The 21,337-nt window shown below is 43.0% G+C and overlaps 1 protein-coding gene across 1 annotated transcript in view; it reads left to right on the top strand.

The window, feature by feature from the left end:
* Nucleotides 1–21,337, top strand: part of LOC109901393 (neurexin-3b) — a 524,234-nt gene that overhangs the window by 230,246 nt on the left and 272,651 nt on the right. The window contains exons 11-18 of the mRNA XM_031837378.1: nucleotides 13,082–13,285; nucleotides 15,180–15,206; nucleotides 16,753–16,872; nucleotides 17,110–17,222; nucleotides 17,519–17,787; nucleotides 18,254–18,444; nucleotides 19,545–19,718; nucleotides 20,435–20,461. Of these exons, the coding sequence (XP_031693238.1) occupies nucleotides 13,082–13,285; nucleotides 15,180–15,206; nucleotides 16,753–16,872; nucleotides 17,110–17,222; nucleotides 17,519–17,787; nucleotides 18,254–18,444; nucleotides 19,545–19,718; nucleotides 20,435–20,461 (1,125 nt within the window). The remainder of the gene's footprint in view (nucleotides 1–13,081; nucleotides 13,286–15,179; nucleotides 15,207–16,752; nucleotides 16,873–17,109; nucleotides 17,223–17,518; nucleotides 17,788–18,253; nucleotides 18,445–19,544; nucleotides 19,719–20,434; nucleotides 20,462–21,337) is intronic.

The following is a 21,337-nucleotide window of genomic DNA, read 5'->3' on the forward strand; positions in this document are numbered from 1 at the left end:
TCTATGTGTTATTCTCTCTATGTGTTATTCTCTGTGTTATTCTCTCTTTCCTCTCTATGTGTTATTCTCTCTATGTGTAATTCTCTCTGTCCTGTCTATGTGTTATTCTCTGTGTTATTCTCTCTATCCTCTCTATGTGTTATTCTCTCTTTGTGTTATGCTCTGTGTTATGCTCTCAATGTGTTATTCTCTCTATGTGTTATTCTCTCTATGTCTTATTCTCTCTATCCTCTCTATGTGTTATTCTCTCTGTCCTCTCTATGTGTTATTCTCTATGTGTTATTCTCTCTATCATCTCTATGTGTTATTCTCTCTATGTGTTATTCTCTCTATGTGTTATTCTCTCTTTGTGTTATTCTCTCTATGTGTTATTCTCTCTACATGTTATTCTCTCTATGTGTTATTCTCTCTATGTGTTATTATCTCTATCCTCTCTATGTGTTATTCTCTCTATGTGTTATTCTCTATGTGTTATTCTCTCTATCCTCTCTATGTGTTATTCTCTCTATGTGTTATTCTCTGTGTTATTCTCTCTTTCCTCTCTATGTGTTATTCTCTCTATGTGTAATTCTCTCTATCCTGTCTATGTGTTATTCTCTATGTGTTATTCTCTCTATCCTCTCTATGTGTTATTCTCTCTATCCTCTCTATGTGTTATTCTCTCTATCCTCTCTATGTGTTATTCTCTCTATGTGTTATTCTCTCTATCCTCTATATGTGTTATTCTCTCTATGTGTTATTCTCTCTATCCTCTCTATGTGTTATTCTCTCTATGTGTTATTCTCTCTATGTGTTATTCTCTCGATGTGTTATTCTCTCTATGTCTTATTCTCTCTATCCTCTCTATGTGTTATTCTCTATGTGTTATTCCCTCTATCATCTCTATGTGTTATTCTCTCTATGTGTTATTCTCTCTATGTGTTATTCTCTCTATGTGTTAGTCTCTCTATCCTCTCTATGTGTTATTCTCTCTATGTGTTATTCTCTATGTGTTATTCTCTCTATCCTCTCTATGTGTTATTCTCTCTATCCTCTCTGTGTTATTCTCTCTATCCTCTCTATGTGTTATTCTCTCTATGTGTTATTCTCTCTATCCTCTCTATGTGTTATTCTCTCTATGTGTTATTCTCTCTATCCTCTCTATGTGTTATTCTCTCTATGTGTTATTCTCTCTATCCTCTCTATGTGTTATTCTCTCGATGTGTTATTCTCTCTATGTGTTATTCTCTCGATGTGTTATTCTCTCTATGTGTTATTCTCTCTATCCTCTCTATGTGTTATTCTCTCGATGTGTTATTCTCTCTATGTGTTATTCTCTCTATGTGTAATTCTCTCTATCCTCTCTATGTGTTATTCTCTATGTGTTATTCTATCTATCCTCTCTATGTGTTATTCTCTCTATGTGTTATTCTCTATGTGTTATGCTCTCAATGTGTTATTCTCTCTATGTCTTATTCTCTCTATCCTCTCTATGTGTTATTCTCTCTGTCCTCTCTATGTGTTATTCTCTATGTGTTATTCTCTCTATCATCTCTATGTGTTATTCTCGCTATGTGTTATTCTCTCTTTGTGTTATTCTCTCTATCATCTCTATGTGTTATTCTCTCTATGTGTTATTCTCTCTCTCCTCTCTATGTGTTATTCTCTCTTTGTGTTATTCTCTCTATGTGTTATTCTCTCTACATGTTATTCTCTCTATGTGTTATTCTCTCTATGTGTTAGTCTCTCTATCCTCTCTATGTGTTATTCTCTCTATGTGTTATTCTCTATGTGTTTTTTCTTTCTCCTCTCTATGTGTTATTCTCTCTATGTGTTATTCTCTGTGTTATTCTCTCTTTCCTCTCTATGTGTTATTCTCTCTATGTGTTATTCTCTCTACATGTTATTCTCTCTATGTGTTATTCTCTCTATGTGTTATTCTCTCTATCCTCTCTATGTGTTATTCTCTATGTGTTATTCTCTCTATCATCTCTATGTGTTATTCTCTCTATGTGTTATTCTCTATGTGTTATTCTCTCTATCCTCTCTATGTGTTATTCTCTCTATGTGTTATTCTCTGTGTTATTCTCTCTTTCCTCTCTATGTGTTATTCTCTCTATGTGTAATTCTCTCTGTCCTGTCTATGTGTTATTCTCTATGTGTTATTCTCTCTATCCTCTCTGTGTTATTCTCTATGTGTTATGCTCTCAATGTGTTATTCTCTCTATGTCTTATTCTCTCTATCCTCTCTATGTGTTATTCTCTATGTGTTATTCCCTCTATCATCTCTATGTGTTATTCTCTCTATGTGTTATTCTCTCTATGTGTTATTCTCTCTTTGTGTTATTCTCTCTATCATCTCTATGTGTTATTCTCTCTATGTGTTATTCTCTCTCTCCTCTCTATGTGTTATTCTCTCTTTCCTCTCTATGTGTTATTCTCTCTATGTGTAATTCTCTCTGTCCTGTCTATGTGTTATTCTCTATGTGTTATTCTCTCTATCCTCTCTATGTGTTATTCTCTCTATGTGTTATTCTCTATGTGTTATGCTCTCAATGTGTTATTCTCTCTATGTCTTATTCTCTCTATCCTCTCTATGTGTTATTCTCGATGTGTTATTCCCTCTATCATCTCTATGTGTTATTCTCTCTATGTGTTATTCTCTCTATGTGTTATTCTCTCTTTGTGTTATTCTCTCTATCATCTCTATGTGTTATTCTCTCTATGTGTTATTCTCTCTCTCCTCTCTATGTGTTATTCTCTCTTTGTGTTATTCTCTCTATGTGTTATTCTCTCTACATGTTATTCTCTCTATGTGTTATTCTCTATATGTGTTAGTCTCTCTATCCTCTCTATGTGTTATTCTCTCTATGTGTTATTCTCTATGTGTTATTCTCTCTCCTCTCTATGTGTTATTCTCTCTATGTGTTATTCTCTGTGTTATTCTCTCTTTCCTCTCTATGTGTTATTCTCTCTATGTGTAATTCTCTCTGTCCTGTCTATGTGTTATTCTCTGTGTTATTCTCTCTATCCTCTCTATGTGTTATTCTCTCTTTGTGTTATGCTCTGTGTTATGCTCTCAATGTGTTATTCTCTCTATGTGTTATTCTCTCTATGTCTTATTCTCTCTATCCTCTCTATGTGTTATTCTCTCTGTCCTCTCTATGTGTTATTCTCTATGTGTTATTCTCTCTATCATCTCTATGTGTTATTCTCTCTATGTGTTATTCTCTCTATGTGTTATTCTCTCTTTGTGTTATTCTCTCTATGTGTTATTCTCTCTACATGTTATTCTCTCTATGTGTTATTCTCTCTATGTGTTATTATCTCTATCCTCTCTATGTGTTATTCTCTCTATGTGTTATTCTCTATGTGTTATTCTCTCTATCCTCTCTATGTGTTATTCTCTCTATGTGTTATTCTCTGTGTTATTCTCTCTTTCCTCTCTATGTGTTATTCTCTCTATGTGTAATTCTCTCTATCCTGTCTATGTGTTATTCTCTATGTGTTATTCTCTCTATCCTCTCTATGTGTTATTCTCTCTATCCTCTCTATGTGTTATTCTCTCTATCCTCTCTATGTGTTATTCTCTCTATGTGTTATTCTCTCTATCCTCTATATGTGTTATTCTCTCTATGTGTTATTCTCTCTATCCTCTCTATGTGTTATTCTCTCTATGTGTTATTCTCTCTCTCCTCTCTATGTGTTATTCTCTCTTTGTGTTATTCTCTCTATGTGTTATTCTCTCTACATGTTATTCTCTCTATGTGTTATTCTCTATATGTGTTAGTCTCTCTATCCTCTCTATGTGTTATTCTCTCTATGTGTTATTCTCTATGTGTTATTCTCTCTCCTCTCTATGTGTTATTCTCTCTATGTGTTATTCTCTGTGTTATTCTCTCTTTCCTCTCTATGTGTTATTCTCTCTATGTGTAATTCTCTCTGTCCTGTCTATGTGTTATTCTCTGTGTTATTCTCTCTATCCTCTCTATGTGTTATTCTCTCTTTGTGTTATGCTCTGTGTTATGCTCTCAATGTGTTATTCTCTCTATGTGTTATTCTCTCTATGTCTTATTCTCTCTATCCTCTCTATGTGTTATTCTCTCTGTCCTCTCTATGTGTTATTCTCTATGTGTTATTCTCTCTATCATCTCTATGTGTTATTCTCTCTATGTGTTATTCTCTCTATGTGTTATTCTCTCTTTGTGTTATTCTCTCTATGTGTTATTCTCTCTACATGTTATTCTCTCTATGTGTTATTCTCTCTATGTGTTATTATCTCTATCCTCTCTATGTGTTATTCTCTCTATGTGTTATTCTCTATGTGTTATTCTCTCTATCCTCTCTATGTGTTATTCTCTCTATGTGTTATTCTCTGTGTTATTCTCTCTTTCCTCTCTATGTGTTATTCTCTCTATGTGTAATTCTCTCTATCCTGTCTATGTGTTATTCTCTATGTGTTATTCTCTCTATCCTCTCTATGTGTTATTCTCTCTATCCTCTCTATGTGTTATTCTCTCTATCCTCTCTATGTGTTATTCTCTCTATGTGTTATTCTCTCTATCCTCTATATGTGTTATTCTCTCTATGTGTTATTCTCTCTATCCTCTCTATGTGTTATTCTCTCTATGTGTTATTCTCTCTATGTGTTATTCTCTCGATGTGTTATTCTCTCTATGTGTTATTCTATCTATCCTCTCTATGTGTTATTCTCTCGATGTGTTATTCTCTCTATGTGTTATTCTCTCTATCCTCTCTATGTGTTATTCTCTTTATCCTCTTTATGTGCTGACGGCTTTTGTCAAATGTCGGTGATGGTCTCATTTCGCGGTGTTTAATATGGCTGTGCTGCTGTACCGTAGTGGATTCATGTAGCTTCTCAGAATGCAATGACGTACACACCGTGAGATGGAGTTTTACAGCTGAAGAACAGGCTGTAAGAACAGCATTTGTGTCCTCCCACCCCCCCATTCTCCGCTCCCCAATTTGTATCAGGCTAAGTGGTTGATGGATGGATGGTGACGGTGGTTTGGAGCTCCGTGGTTGTTTGGTGAAGATGGTGGTAGGAGGGCTTGGAGCCATTCAACATCAACCAGTCAACTGGAGCCTGATGCAGCTTTAGACATTTCATAGTGAAACGTCCTGCAGGGAAGAGAGGGAGGGAGGGAGGGAGGGAGGGAGGGAGGGAGGGAGGGAGGGAGGGAGGGAGGGAGGGAGGGAGGGAGGGAGGGAGGGAGGGAGGGAGGGAGGGAGGGAGGGAGAGAGGGAGGGAGGGAGGGAGAGAGAGATTTGTTTGACACTGTTTACTTGTAATAGTAGCAGAGAGCAGCGAGGTCTTCCACTTGATAATGCTGTTTCCAGGCGGGGTAGTTCTTCCTCTGCTCTGCTTGGGAACATTATGCTATTGCTCTCTAATCCCTAACTCTAATTAAATGTGTGCTTAGGGGCCCTGTACTGGTGCCGAGGTGTATATAAACACTCCAGTGTGTGTTCTGTATGGGAGGGGATAGGGATGGGGCCGTCACGTCCCAGTGCATATAAATTGGCTGGAGATGATAGTCAGGGTATGGCTAAGTCAGTGGGGTTTAGGGTCTAGGTGACTGCACCTCTACCCTCCCTCGCTGCCTCCCTTTCTCTCTTGCTCTAAGGAAGAACCAGACCAAATCAATCTTTCAGAGAGCGCTCACCTGAGAAATTGACAAGACCTCCAATCTCCTTGGCAGGGTTTAAGGTTCCTAGGCTGGTTTAAGGGGAGGGGGGGTTCTGATGGAGCACAGACAGTACCAACGCAGACAGAAAGTGTACGAGCTCTCATATCTTCCTGTTAAATAGGCCCAGTGCTTCCTCTTTCCCTCTCTCTCCTGTCCTCCTTCCCTTCTCTCTCTTTCTCCTTCCCATTCTCGTCATCTCTCGTCGTTATCTGTTGTGTTGTAACATCTGGCCTGTAGTGCCCCCCTGTGGCAGAGTGTGGAACAGACAGAACAGTGTGTGTGACTGAAGACGTAATGTCACGTAAAAGGCTTTTTTTATTGTCCTGACAAGAACAAATGGAACTGTCGGGGAGGTTCCCTTCTGCAGGGTTCAACCAATCCAGTAAATGTGGAGGAGGAGTTAAGATGGAGCTTTTTACTTGTTCAACGTCCAAAAGAGGAAGTCACGTCACAGGCTCTCTTTCCATTTCCCCTGAACCAGATGCATCCGGTTGTCACCTGCCCCGCTGAAGGTGCTGAAGACTTGACCAGGCCGACCAGCATGCTGGAAGGACATCTTGCAACCATAAGTCATCTGACTAAAATCATGAATCATCACTTCACTGTCATTCAGGTCAAATACACCTGTTAGACTAATCTGTCTCATTGCCCAGTTTGGAAATTAGAGATATTTCTAAAACTCAAAAGGCTTCAAATAAGCCTACTCTGAATACACTTTTACAGAGGAAGTTATGCCAATGTCACAGTATTAGTCAGACCACAACTCTTTGCTGTTTTAATAATGCATAGTCAAATGAACCGTGTGAGGACGGTTGAAAGTCACTGTAATGGACAGACAGTGTTTGAGTGGCCATAATGTTCCTAACATAGGAAGTCATCTGGATTTAATTCATCGCCTTACAAAGCCCCTTGAACATATCTGACTCAGAAAACCTCTTATATGACCCCAAGGTAACATGTACATGGTATTACATAGGGCCTGTATGAAAATACAGTTGTTTTTCATCTCTGATTATACTTACTATGGGCATGATTTAAATCAGACTTTTGTGGGCCGCCGAGTGGCGCAGCGGTCTTAGGCACTGAAGTGTTACTACAGACCCGGGTCCCTTGTGCCACAACTGGTGTAGTCCGGGTTAGGGGAGGGTTTGGCCCGGGGGGGCTTTACATGGCTCAGCGCGCACTAGCGACTTCTTGTGGCGGGCCGGGTGCCTGCAGGCTGACTCCGGTCGACAGTTGAAAGGTGTTTCCTCTGACACATTGGTGTGGCTGGCTTCCAGGTTAAGCTGGCGGGTGGTGTGTGTTAAGAGCGCGGTTAGGCGAGTCATGTTTCGGAGGACGCATGACTCCACCTTCACCTCCCGAGCACGTTGGGGAGTTGCAGAAATGAGACCAGATGGAAATTAGGGAGAAAAACATACTAAAATATGAAAAAATTTGACATTAGAGAATCACTATAACAATGAGCATGTGACTCAGCACCTCTATAACAATGAGCATGTTACTCAGCATCCCTATAACAATGAGCATGTTACTCAGCATCCCTATAACAATGAGCATGTTACTCAGCATCCCTATAACAATGAGCATGTTACTCAGCATCCCTATAACAATAAGCATGTGACTCAGCACCTCTATAACAATGAGCATGTGACTCAGCACCTCTATAACAATGAGCATGTGACTCAGCATCCCTATAACAATGAGCATGTTACTCAGGAGGTGACTCAGCACCTCTATAACAATGAGCATGTGATTCAGCATCTCTATAACAATGAGGATGTGACTCAACATCCCTATAACAATGAGGAGGTGACTCAGCACCTCTATAACAATGAGCATGTGATTCAGCATCTCTATAACAATGAGGATGTGACTCAACATCCCTATAACAATGAGGAGGTGACTCATCACCTCTATAACAATGAGGAGGTGACTCAGCACCTCTATAACAATGAGGATGTGACTCAACATCCCTATAACAATGAGGATGTGACTCAACATCCCTATAACAATGAGGAGGTGACTCAGCACCTCTATAACAATGAGGATGTGACTCAACATCCCTATAACAATGAGGAGGTGACTCAGCACCTCTTTAACAATGAGGATGTGACTCAACATCCATATAACAATGAGGAGGTGACTCAGCACCTCTATAACAATGAGGAGGTGACTCAACATCCCTATAACAATGAGGAGGTGACTCAGCATCCCTATAACAATGAGGATGTGACTCAGCACCTCTATAACAATGAGGATGTGACTCAACATCCCTATACCAATGAGGAGGTGACTCAGCACCTCTATAAGAATGAGGATGTGACTCAACATCCCTATAACAATGAGGAGGTGACTCAGCACCTCTATAACAATGAGGATATGACTCAGCACCTCTAAAACAATGAGGAGGTGACTCAGCACCTCTATAACAATGAGGATGTGACTCAACATCCCTATAACAATGAGGATGTGACTCAGCACCTCTATAACAATGAGGAGGTGACTCAGCACCTCTATAACAATGAGGATGTGACTCGGCACCTCTATAACAATGAGGAGGTGACTCAGCACCTCTATAACAATGAGGATGTGACTCAGTATGTACACGTTCCAATGTCAACATCTCTCTCTCACACACTTATGTTGATCTTGAAAGAAGCAGCTAGCGTGCCGAGCATTAAGAGGGGATGATGCCTCCCCAGTACCGCTGATGCTGTTGAAACTTTGCCATAATGTTGCTCTCACACACTCCACACTGAGTGACATGGGGGGATTATGGGGGATAATGTCCACTCGCTGCAAACAGTCTCTCTCTCTCTCTCTCTCTCTCTCTCTCTCTCTCTCTCTCTCTCTCTCTCTCTCAAGTGGAGCCATTTCCCATTGCCTGACTCTGAGAGGGGCTCTACACACACACACTCACACACACACACACACACACACACACACACACACACACACACACACACACACACACACACACACTCACACGCACACACACGCACACACACGCACGCACACACACACACACACACACACACACACACACACACACACACACACACACACACACACACACACACACACACACACACACACACACACACACACACACACACTCAGCTCTACTGCAGTCAACACAAACATGGACACAAACACACTGCCTGAAAGAGCACAGACACTGAGCTTGAGCTGTCCGAAAACACAAACACAGGCACACACACACATACACACAACACACAATTGTCAACAATGAGAAAGGAATATCAACACCCGATTTAGCTGCGTACATGACATTGACATGATCTTCCTGCATGACTGTGTATTTGTATTATGAAACACTGTCAGCATCTAAACACACGATGTAGATTTCACATAAGAGACTCACAGGATCCACATCCAACAGACGTCCCATCACGTTGACAGCCTCCGGTTGAGAGTTTGTTTACTGAAACAATGTGGCTGACTGTCACTACTACACAAACACACCAACACAGAGGAAGAGGCCGCGGAACAGACATCCACAATGTTGACTTCCATGTTAAACGCCGCTGCAGAAATGAGACTGCAGAAAACCCTGCTTAGCAACACATGCACCACCCCCTTCCATCTTCATCTCAGGGATCTGCGCTGTGGAGCTTTCATGTTGTTAATAGCCTTTCCTCCTCTTCCTCCCTCCCTGTATCCCTCCATCTCCTGCCTCTATTTCTCAGCTAATTATGTAAAGTGACCCCCCCCCCCCGCGCTTTAATTACCGTCTGAAATGAGCTGTTCAGAGTTGCTGATATCTCTCTTTAGAGCAACACACAGCTGGGTAGGCAGAGCAGCCCTTTATCGTATGTGGGGGAGTGTGTGTGGGTGTGTGTCACAGATCAAACACAAGCTCGCACACACACGCACCCATGCAGGGACGCATAATATACACTGGCGCACACGCGCACACACACCCATACCGTTTCATATAGGGGCCGATCACCTAGTCTGTTACCAGGGTGTAAACCAGGGATCATCATCTATATTCAGCCGAAAGACGGATACCTAGTCAATTGTACAACTGAATGTATTCAACTGAAATGTGTCTTCCACATTTAACCCAACCCCTCTGAATCAGAGAGGTGCGGGGGCTGCCATAATCGACGTCCACGTCTTCAAGAAAATCCCTTTGCACTCAACAAGCAATCATTTTTCTGTGTCCTTACATGTCTATTAGAGATGTTCTGTAACGCGCTCAGCCAGCCAGACACGCTCTCACACACATCACGTCTCTCACCTTGTTTTCCTGCCTCTTGGATCTTGGACCTGGGCCTGGCTGTGGTCAATACCTTGGCTTGTCAGAGGGGATATCACAGGGAAATACGATGTGTTTCTGTCCTGGTGGAAAATAGAGGGAAGACAGAGGTCTGCTTATCATCTACCTGTAATTAAGAGCACGGAACAATCAGTTACAGAACGTCAGACGTGTCCGAATGTCTAATATTTAGCAACGGAGCTGGCTAGCAAGCTAGCTTTTTTTTGACAAGTTTCCATCAAACAACCTTGCTTTCAAAGCATCAGGTTTCATAACACATTTGTCGCAGCGACTTTTGGTTTGACGTAAATTGTAGCTGTAATGTCAAGCTCTGTCAAGCGCTGGCAGTCAAATATTATTGCATGAGTGAAGATAGAATCAAATCAGTGTCAGTGTTAAATCACAGCAACAAGTAGAACAGGAAGAGAACACAGAAATGCATTCAGTAGGTGAAGTTACACCTGCACTTTTATTTCCTAGCAAACTTGCCTCTAGAGAGCCTCGGCTTAGACAGTTGCAATATTATCATCTCCAGCCAGAGATAGTTTTTTATTTGAATCCAAGTAAAATAAAGCCTGAGGGCTATTTGTCCTTTTAAAGTCGAGGTGTCAAAGAAGGTATTTGACGGCTGAGTGCCCTTTTAATACATCTCTCCCAGAACAGAACATCTTCCAGCATTATAGCCCTGCCTGTCTGCCAGTCACCCCATGACGACACGTGTGAACAGCAGAAATAGGGGGGGGGGGGGTGTTGTGACTAAATGTGTTCCCTACCTCTTATCTGATGTGCTGATCTCTCTGTTTAACTGGGATAGGATGCACCGTAGATGTGTCAGTCGGAGAGGGAGAGTCCATGTAATCTTAATGTAATATATGTCATTTAGCAGACGCTTTTATCCAAAGTGATTTACAGTCATGCGTGCGACACATACATTTTACATCTGGGTGGTCGCTGGGAATCAAACCCACCATCCAAGTGACATGCTCTACCAACTGAGAGTGTGTGTGTGTGTGTGTGTGCGTGTGTGTGTGTGTGTGTGTGTGTGTGTGTGTGTGTGTGTGTGTGTGTGTGTGTGTGTGTGTGTGTGTGTGTGTGTGTGTGTGTGAAAACAGGTGTGCATGATAGTCATGAAGGAACCACTGTAAGGAACAAAGGGAAATTGTCGAGGAAGGAAGATGTTGATGTGTAAAATGTTCTGCTTGTCGAGCCTGGGTGTGCAGACACAGTAGTGTAGTACAACGTTTGGAGTGTGCATGTGGGATGTGTAGGCCTATGTTTCATCGTTAAGACCAAGTACAGGGCCTTCGGAAAGCATTTCCCACATCTTGTTGCGTTACAGCAGTAAAATAAAACATAATGACAAAGGTTTTTAGAAATGTTTGCAAATTTATCACAAATAAAAAATAGAAGTACCTTAAGACCCTTTGAGACTTGAAATTGAAAGCTCAGGTGCATCCTGTTTCCATTGATCATCCTTGAGATGTTTCTACAACTTGATTGGAGTCCACCTGTGGTAAATTCAATTGTTTGGACATGATTTGGAAAGGCACACGCCTGTCTATATAAGGTCCAAAACTTGACAGTGCATGTCAGAGCAAAAACCAAGCCATGAGATTCGAAGGAATTCTCTGTAGAGCTCAGAGACAGGAATGTGTTGAGGCACAGATCTGAGAAAGGGTACCAAAACATGTCTGCATCTTTCAAGGTTCCTAAGAACACAGTGGCCTCCATCATTCTTAAATGGGAGGGAGGTGACCAAGAACCCGATGGTCACTCTAACAGAGTTCCAGAGTTCATCTGTGGAGGTGGGAGAACCTTCCAGAAGCCATCTCTGCAGCACTCCACCAATCAGACCTTTATGGTAGCGTGGCCAGACGAAAGCCACTCCTCAATAAAAGGGACATGACAGCACTCTTGGAGTTTGCCAAAAGGCACCTAAAGGACTGTCAGACCATGAGTAATAAGATTCTCTTGTCTGATGAAACCAAGATTAAACTCTTTGGGCTGAATGCCAAGCGTCTTTCTGGAGGAAACCTGGCACCATCCCTACAGTGAAGCATGGCGATGGCAGCATCATGCTGTGGGGATATTTTTCATCGGCAAGGACTAGGAGACTAGTCAGGATCGAGGGAAAGATGAACGGAGCAAAGTACAGAGAGATTGGATCATCAGCATTTGTAGGTTCGATGACAGGCTCAAAATGGACAGAAACAAAGAACTTTCGTCTAAAACTCGTCAGTCAATTCATGTTCTGAGAAAGAAAGGCTATTCCATGCAAGAAATTGCCAAGAAACACTGAAAAGATGACTCCGGGATGCTGGCCTTCTATGCAGAATTGCAGAGAAAAAGCCATATCTCAGACTGGCCTATAAAAAGAAAAGATTAAGATGGGCAAAAGAACACAGACACTGGACAGAGGAACTCGGAGTCGCCTCTTCGCTGTTGACGTTGAGACTGGTGTTTTGCGTGTACTATTTAATTAAGCTGCTGGTTGAGGACTTGTGTGGCGTCTGTTTCTCAAACTAGACAGTCTAATGTACTTGTCCTCTTGCTCAGTTGTGCACCAGGGCCTCCCACTCCTCTCTCTATTCTGGTCAGAAAAAGTTTGCGCTGTTCTGTGAAGGGAGTAGTACACAGCGTTGTACAACATCTTCAATTTCTTGGCAATTTCTCGCATGGAATAGCCTTCATTTCTCAGAACAAGAATAGACTGACGAGTTTCAGAAGAAAGTTCTTTGTTTCTGGCCATTTTGAGCCTGTCATCAAACCCACAAATGTTGATGCTCCAGATACTCAACTAGTCTAAAGAAGGCCAGTTTTATTGCTTATTTAATCAGAACAGTTTATAGCTGTGCTAACATAATTGCAAAAGAGTTTTCTAATGATCAATTAGCCTTTTAAAATGATAAACAACAATGTCTACACTGTATTTCTGATCAATTTGACGTTATATAAATGGACAACAAAATGTGCTTTTCTTTAAAAAACAAGGACATTTCTAAGTGGCCTCAATGGTTTGAACGGTAGTGTAAATCCATTGAGGTTTGTCTTATTCATCTCTAACCCACTTCCTCTCTCTCTCCTCTCTCCTTCCACTCTACAGAGGCGTCCATCCTGAGCTACGACGGCAGCATGTATATGAAAGTGGTGATGCCAAGCGTGATGCACACTGAGGCAGAGGACGTCTCCCTCCGCTTCAAGTCCCAGCATGCATTCGGGCTCCTAATGGCCACTAACTCACGGGACTCCGCTGACACACTCCGTCTCGAGCTGGACAGCGGCCGCGTCAAACTCACGATCAACCTAGGTATCGTATAAAACAGTTAACCGCTAACCCTCTTCTTTTGAGGAGGCATGTTTAAGTTAGCTCATAGTCGTTTTTGTGAGTTGTATTAGTACATTAGTTCTTTTTTTGTTTTGGTCGAATACATCAAAAAATCTAACACAAACTAAAACTCATTTTGAATCATTTTTGTACAGTAGTTGCATGGATTGTATTTTGATTTGCTTGGCATTATATACAGTATTTTATTGTTGCTGTGGTCTCTGTAGGTTATTTCTATCTCATGAATCTAACACTTAACCACAATATCCATGCTTTCAGGCTACATCTTTTGAACAGATCATACCACAGTCATTCTTCATTACGATATTGACTTGACTGTAGAAGAATTCACTAATTGTAACACATAACTCTCAGGCTAGACACTTTCAATGATTTACTCAACATTTTTCACAAACATTGTTCCACGTTGGCCTAGCATATAGCTATACCATATACGCATTTATAAGACTTTTAATAGGTCCAATTGTTTTATTTCGAATTTGTATCGCTTATGTAACGTACTGATAACATCTGGGCTTATTGTCTGGGCTTGTTCTTGTCATAACAGTCTTTTGTTTATTATTTCCTGTTTTATCATTGTTATTTTGGTATGGTCCATATTAGCTCCTCCCATTAGTACCCCTACAGTAGTGTAGGTGGTATCTCCCATGTCACCTTGTTCAAAGATGGTATTCACCCCTTCAACGGCCCCTAGCCTGCGGCCCGCCTAGCATACAGCCCGAGCCCACAGCACACAGCTAGCCTGCCGATGGTGGCTTATAGGCATGTAGGATAGGGTTCAACATTCCAAAAAGCACTCGCACATCTGGTTGCAGCTGTGCGGGAATTATGAAATGACTTCAAAGAAAAGAGAAACTCGCACACTGCTCTTGCTAGTATAACTTATTTCCCTTCAAGCTTACATGTCGGCCCAAAATGGGATAGGATAGAAGCACCCAATCTGTCGTAGTGACGAACGCATGCACTCATTCAATACACACACAAACAGCACCTGTCAACACATAATTACCATCACATTACTACAGTGATGACTATACTTCAGTTAGTTTTATATACATTATGTTTTCAATCACTTTATCAACTATACTGCTCAGTAGATAATCTGATCTAAACTACTAAATTCACTACTACTCCTGACACAACTAGTCCTGTGTTAGAGACAGGTTAGTGATTTGCTTCTAGGCCACTGTGCAGTGCTGGTGCTGACTGGATCGATGCTGTTTGCTTCCACTTTTCTGTTGCGGTTGACGGTACATGACGAGCTGGGTCACATGGATCCCAACCCAGATCACCTGACCAATCAGACCAATCCCAGGACTAGTCTACTTCCTGTATCTTCTTTTGAACGAGATACCCATCATGTAACACTGTAGCCTGTAGTTTAATGTAAAGTATACTGCAAATGGATTTATAAATCAACTGATGGCTACAGGTGTTGAGGACAAAATGAAGTTTCCAAAATACTGGGTTGGTAAATCGATGTGGCCATTGAACTGCAAGCGGACATTTTGAAATTGAATAAACATGTAAACACATTTAAAATATTTTTCAAAATGTATTTTATAGCACGCATCAGACCTACAAAATACTGCCAAACACAAAGAAAAGTATTTTAATTTGAGAGAAGTAATTCTGACCTCAACTCAAAAAAAGCATAATGGTCAAAATTGGAATAAGTCATAATATCCAAAATGGCAGTTTGATGTTGACATCATCAAAAGTTACCATAACAACCTAAAATGGCCGCCAACGTCATGTGACCGTCCCCGGAAGGTGGAGTTTCTGTTCTTGGATGTCTGCAGCTTTTACCTTGAAGGATGCGATTTCATCTGTCACTTATTCTCCCCCCATCTAGACTGTGTCAGGATAAACTGTAACACCAGTAAGTCACCACTCCACTTGTTGGAGAATTCTTCTTTAAATGAACGTTATATAATGATGTTTGACATGATTTGTGTGTTATAGATAGGGTAATGTACAGAAGTGAGATAATGGGATTACATGGATAAGGGATCAGCTATAGCCAAGATCAAAGAGGACATTATAATTGTTTCTATACATTACATTTAACTCAATTATCCAACTTTACTTGATCTATTTTGTTAGGTTTACAGTCTTTTGCCCTCAAAATGTTACTGAAATCCCCTCCTATATGTAACGGTCCTAGTATGGGAATGGTATTCTCTGTTTGTCTTGACAATATAAATGGTTGAATGACTTGCACAGAGGTACAGTACAACTGCTCTTACTCATTAAGAGGTCTTGAGTCTGACAGAGAGAGGGACATGTGTTGGTTATGACAGACAGTCAAGGGCCTGGCTTATGAATGTTGCCTGGAGAACGAATGTTGGTTTCAACTGATACGTGTGCAAGGTGTGTTTGAAACTGTGTATGTGTGTTGGAGTGTGTGCGTCTGTGTGGATTTCTCTCTCGCTCTGTGTGTGCGTGTGTGTGTGACAGCCTGTCCCCAAGATGCAGCTTTATTTCACGGTAGATCCCAGTTTGAGTGACAGATCAGACACAGTCATTCACTCCAATTACTCTGATCAATGTCACTGATTGCACAGCACACCTAATGCGGCAGTAGGTAAGATGTGTAATGAAACACACACACGAGCACGCACACACACACACACACACACACTTACACACACACACAGACACACTCTCCGTGAACACACTGGAGTGGCACACCACAGGCTTGACATGCCCTCTTGTGGATAGAAGAGGAATTTGTATTTGAAGAGATTCTCTCTTTGCCCTTTGTGAACCTGTGGACCTGTGGACCTGTGGACCTGTGAACCTGTGGACCTGTGGACCTGTGAACCTGTGGACCTGTGAACCTGTGGACCAGTGGACCTGTGGACCTGCACCTTCTATGATTTGTCCGCGTTGTGTAGAGATGTGCTTTGAAAAAAGTTCCAAGCCCTTTTATGAGTAACAGCAGTTATCATCTTACCATATGAGCAGTCATACGTCCATTAACAATGGACATAGATTATTGCATACTGTACACATATACTGTATGTATTACGGTTTGTCATTTATTGTAATCTGTTCAGATCTTTTCTGCTCTGTTTTTACTTTAAGCCAAACCAAATCTTTGATTTTAGCGTTAGCAAAGTAAACGCAAAATGCCCAGAGTGCCACCAACCTGCTTTCCTGCATTCAAGATCCAAGCTAGAATCAGTGTCCCAGCTTTTTTCTTCTCTGACCAACAAATTGGTTATCGGTAGACTAACCTAGCGTAGCAGGTGTAGAAGGGGGGGAAGGGAAGTTAGGTTGAGAATACTGTGTCCCTGAATCGCAGAACCATCCGCCCCCACTAAGGTTCCTGGTAAAATAACCAAGCTCACCCCGACAAAACAAAGGTTTGGTTTGCGTTGCTGAATAACTCTAACCCTGAACTAACAAACGGTCCTTCTCAGGCAAGGGACCAGAGATTCTATATGCGGGACAAAAGCTCAATAATTATGACTGGCACTCCGTCAGAGTGGTCCGACGCGGTAAAAACTTCAAACTGACAGTCGACGAAGACATGGCTGAAGGTACTGCTTTTGATGTGATGAGAATATATTTTACTAAAGCATTTTTTTTTTACTAATAAAAGAGGTGAAATCCTTTCATATTCCAATCCTGCCCTCTTCCCCCTCTTCCCCCTCTTCCCCCCTTTCTTCCCTTCCTTTGTTATTCCCTACATCTTTCTATTTCCTGCTTTGCCTCCCCACATCCTCTCTCTCTCGTTTTCCTTCCTCTCTCTCTCGTTCTCCTTCCTCTCTCTCCAGGCCAGATGGCAGGTGACCACACTCGCCTGGAGTTCCACAATGTGGAGACAGGGATTCTGACAGAGAGACGTTTCGTCTCCTCTCCGCCCCCCCCTTTCGTTGGACACCTGCAGGTAACACCTCCAGGCCTGGCAGGAACACATGTTAGATCATAAATCATCATTTGGCTCCTGGCCAGTCACTGACCTACACAGACCGAAGGGGGTCGGGGTCAGAGCTAGTGCTACTGTTATAGCCTCTAGACCTCTTCTAGATTCTCCCCCTTATTAAGATTTGAACAACTTCTCTCTTCCTTGCTTTAGCATTACTTAGGGTGATACAAATAGCTGTCCATATTATTGTCACCGCTGAGTTATCGCGATACCAAATGTTATTGTTACCGTTATCGTTCCCTAACTCACCTCCACAGGGCCTGAAGTTCAACGGCATGTTCTACATTGACATGTGTAAGAACGGCGACATCGACTTCTGCGAGCTCAACGCCCGCTTCGGCATGCGCTTCATCATCGCCGACCCGGTGACCTTCAAGTCCAAGGGCAGCTACCTGGGGCTGGCCACCTTGCAGGCCTACACCACCATGCACCTGTTCTTCCAGTTTAAAACCACCTCCCCGGACGGCTTCATACTGTTCAACAGCGGCGACGGAAACGACTTTATCGCTGTTGAGCTGGTCAAAGGGTGAGGCACTAGTCATATGTACGAGTACCGTCATTCTCTTACCTGGCCTTGTTTGCTCAGTGTTCAGAGGAGAGCGAGTGCTCTCTTGTTGTCTCTACCACTGCTTGTGCACACACTCCCCTTCTCAGTAACTCACACACTCCCCTTCTCAGTAACTCACACACTCCCCTTCTCAGTAACTCACACACTCCCCTTCTCAGTAACTCACACACTCCCCTTCTCAGTAACTCACACATCCCCTTCTCAGTAACTCACACACTTCAACTGAGTCCTATTTTTTGGTAGTGCACGCTAATGGACACACACAGGCTGAAGGGGCTTCTCTGAGGCCGGTCCCAAAGTACACACATACAGGCTAAAGTGGCTCCTCTTGGGGCGTATAGTGGAGAAGAAGGGCCCTTAATGAAGGGAAGCACTAAGGGGTGCTGAGGTATGCATCTGTGTCCCTTGTCTCATCCCTCCGTAGGTTTGTCCACTATGTGTTCGACCTGGGGAACGGTCCCAGTCTGTTGAAGGGGAACAGTGACAGTGCCCTGAATGACAACCTGTGGCACAACGTAGTTATCACCAGGGACGCCACCAACACACACACCCTCAAGGTGGACGCCAAGTCCGTCACGCAGAACGTCAACGGAGCCAAGAACCTCGACCTCAAAGGTAACAAGAAATACACTGATAAACATATCCTCATACACTTTCTCCCACCGTTCCAAGGAAGCAAGTCAACACGCATCAAGTCTACCAGCACTAGAGATTTACTTTTCAGTAAAAACCAAGCAGTCAGCCTCTATATGCCCTTCCATCATAGAGACATAAACACTGTCAATCCAACGTTTACGCTACTGTAGCATAGCACTTAGAAGGCGTGTCAGACACATGCTTCCTTCTAAGTGCTGCTAGTGTGGATGTTGGAATGGAGCCGTCGTTGGTGTTTGCTCAGGCTGTTTGCTGATTGGACTGAACAAACTCGTTATAGTTGTAATGACTGGATTATCCTCTATTTACAGAAACGGTGTTGACACGCTCTCTGACCTTTACATCCTTTATCCTTCATTTGTTCGTCAACTCACCCCTCCTTTCACCTCTCTCTCTCTCTCTCTCTCTCTCTCTCTCTCTCTCTCTCTCTCTCTCCCTCTCTCTCTCCCCCTCTCTCTCTCCCTCTCTCTCCCCTCTCTCTCCCCCTCTCTCTCTCTCTCTTTTTGTGTGCCTCTCTCTCTCTCTCTCTCTCTCTCTCTCTCTCTCTCTCTCTCTCTCTCTCTCTCTCTCTCTCTCTCTCTCTCTCTCTCTCTCTTTTGTGTGCCTCTCTCTCTCTCTCTCTCTCTCTCTTTTGTGTGCCTCTCTCTCTCTCTCTCTCTCTCTCTCTCTCTCCCTCTCTCCCTCTCTCCCTCTCTCTCTCCCTCTCTCCCTCTCTCCCTCTCTCTCTCCCTCTCTCTCTCCCCCTCTCTCTCTCTCCCTCTCTCTCTCTCCCTCCCTCTCTCTCTCCCTCTCTCTCGCTCCCTCTCTCTCTCCCCCTCTCTCTCCCCCTCTCTCTCTCTCCCTCTCTCTCTCTCTCTCTCTCTTTTTGTGTGCCTCTCTCTCTCTCTCTTTTTGTGTGCCTCTCTCTCTCTCTCTCTCTCTCTCTCTCCCTCTCTCTCTCCCTCTCTCTCTCTCCCTCTCTCTCTCTCCCTCTCTCTCTCTCTCTCTCCCTCCCTCTCTCTCTCTCTCTCTCTCTCTCTCTCTCTCTCTCTCTCCCTCTCTCCCTCTCTCCCTCCCTGAAGGGGATCTGTTTGTGGCAGGGCTGGGGCCTAACATGTACCAGAACCTTCCTAAACTGGTGGTCTCTAGGGAAGGTTTCCAGGGTTGTCTGGCGTCTGTAGATCTGAACGGCCGCCTGCCTGACCTCATCAACGACGCCCTGTTCCGCTCCGGACAGATCGAACGCGGATGTGAAGGTACGACCCATGACGTATGACCCCTATGCCAAATGAACCCATATATTATGTATGCGTCCAGTTCCAAATCGACCCCTTGCACCCTAGATGACTAGATCTTGACCCTCTGCTATACTATTGTCCTTGCCCACTCACACCTTTTGACCATCAAGCCCAGTTAATTTATGGCCACTTGGTGTAGGGCAGTGGTTCCCAACCAGGGGTACTAGGACCTGGTGGTTCTTGGCCTATTTACAGGGGGTACTTGAGAAGACTCATGAGACCATAGGCCTACTGGTAAAATGCACATGATGGGGTACTACAGGGGAACTCCGGGCAGTGGTTCAGTAACCGAAAAAGGTTGGGAACCACTGGTGGACTGTGGTAAACTAATAGACTGGGGCACTGCATCTACCACTAGGTTGTGCCAAAGGATCAGTCTTCAAACTGAGCTTGTTCTCTCACAGGACATTCCTAAACACACGCAATGACTTACACACCAATATCTATAAACCCGATCACTTTTTCTACCTACTAATTTTTCTGCAATCTAACAGATGAACACTAATTAACCACTTAACATAACAAAGTGAAGTACTTACCTTTATAGTCACTGTACTTACCTATACCTCTACTATACCAGATACTCAAACTAACCCTATGGTCCTTCACTAACCTGACTCTGTTGTTTTTCCGCTTCTTTCTGTTCTGTTTGTTGTTTTTCTGCGCTAACAAAGTTGGTTTCACCAAAGCCGACCTGCAAGGTAGAAGGTTCAACTCTCAACGCTTCTCTGAGGCGTGGCTGAAATAATGCTGTGTGCAATGCATTGTGGGTGTAGCATGTCCCACTGCTGGCGAGGAGGACTCGCTCTCTGGGAGTGGCGGGAGAAATGTTGGAGAGAGAGAGAGAGAGAGAGAGAGAGAGAGAGAGAGAGGAGGGTAAGAGAGCGATAAGAGGGAGAACAAGTGAGAGAATCCAGAAGGGAGAGACAGAGAGAGATACTGAAAGAGAGGAGGTGAAAAACAATCATTCCAACCCATACACAGAGAAGCACATCCATTATTAACCATAAGGTCAATTTCCAGCCCAGGGCTGTAGTACTGTAATTATGTTGTCCTACGCATAGTTGCTGTCTGCCTACGGCCGCGGCACCGACCGGCCCACTCTTTATGGTAATCATGCTCTGCTCGGTCCGTCCGTCCATCCGCCTGACACAGACCCAGAGTAGCAGAGTCCATTACAGTTTGAACAGAAACAAACTCGTGTTCCTGCTCCCATGGTCAGAGAGGAGAGTAGGGGTGATGACTGGAACATAGTGGATCAGAGTTGTAATTAAATAGGGAGAAGATGATACATGTAGAGTGGGTGTGTATATATATATATATATATATATATATATATATTAGAATACATCCTACTATACTGAGATACAGAGACACACCTGACACAGATTATTACTGTGTCAGGTGGGACAGAGGAAGTAGCCAATAGCATCACATACCTGCTGCTGAGCTTTAACCGAGGCTAGTTTCAGGGAGTTCCCAGAGTTACGTATACCCGTCTCTATATATCAAAGTAAATGACTCAGGTATTAAAAGTTGAGATACACAGAAAAGTATAGCAAACCCTGCAAATGCAC

This window comes from Oncorhynchus kisutch, linkage group LG12, assembly GCF_002021735.2.
Source record: "Oncorhynchus kisutch isolate 150728-3 linkage group LG12, Okis_V2, whole genome shotgun sequence".
NCBI classification, from domain to species: Eukaryota; Metazoa; Chordata; class Actinopteri; order Salmoniformes; family Salmonidae; genus Oncorhynchus; species Oncorhynchus kisutch.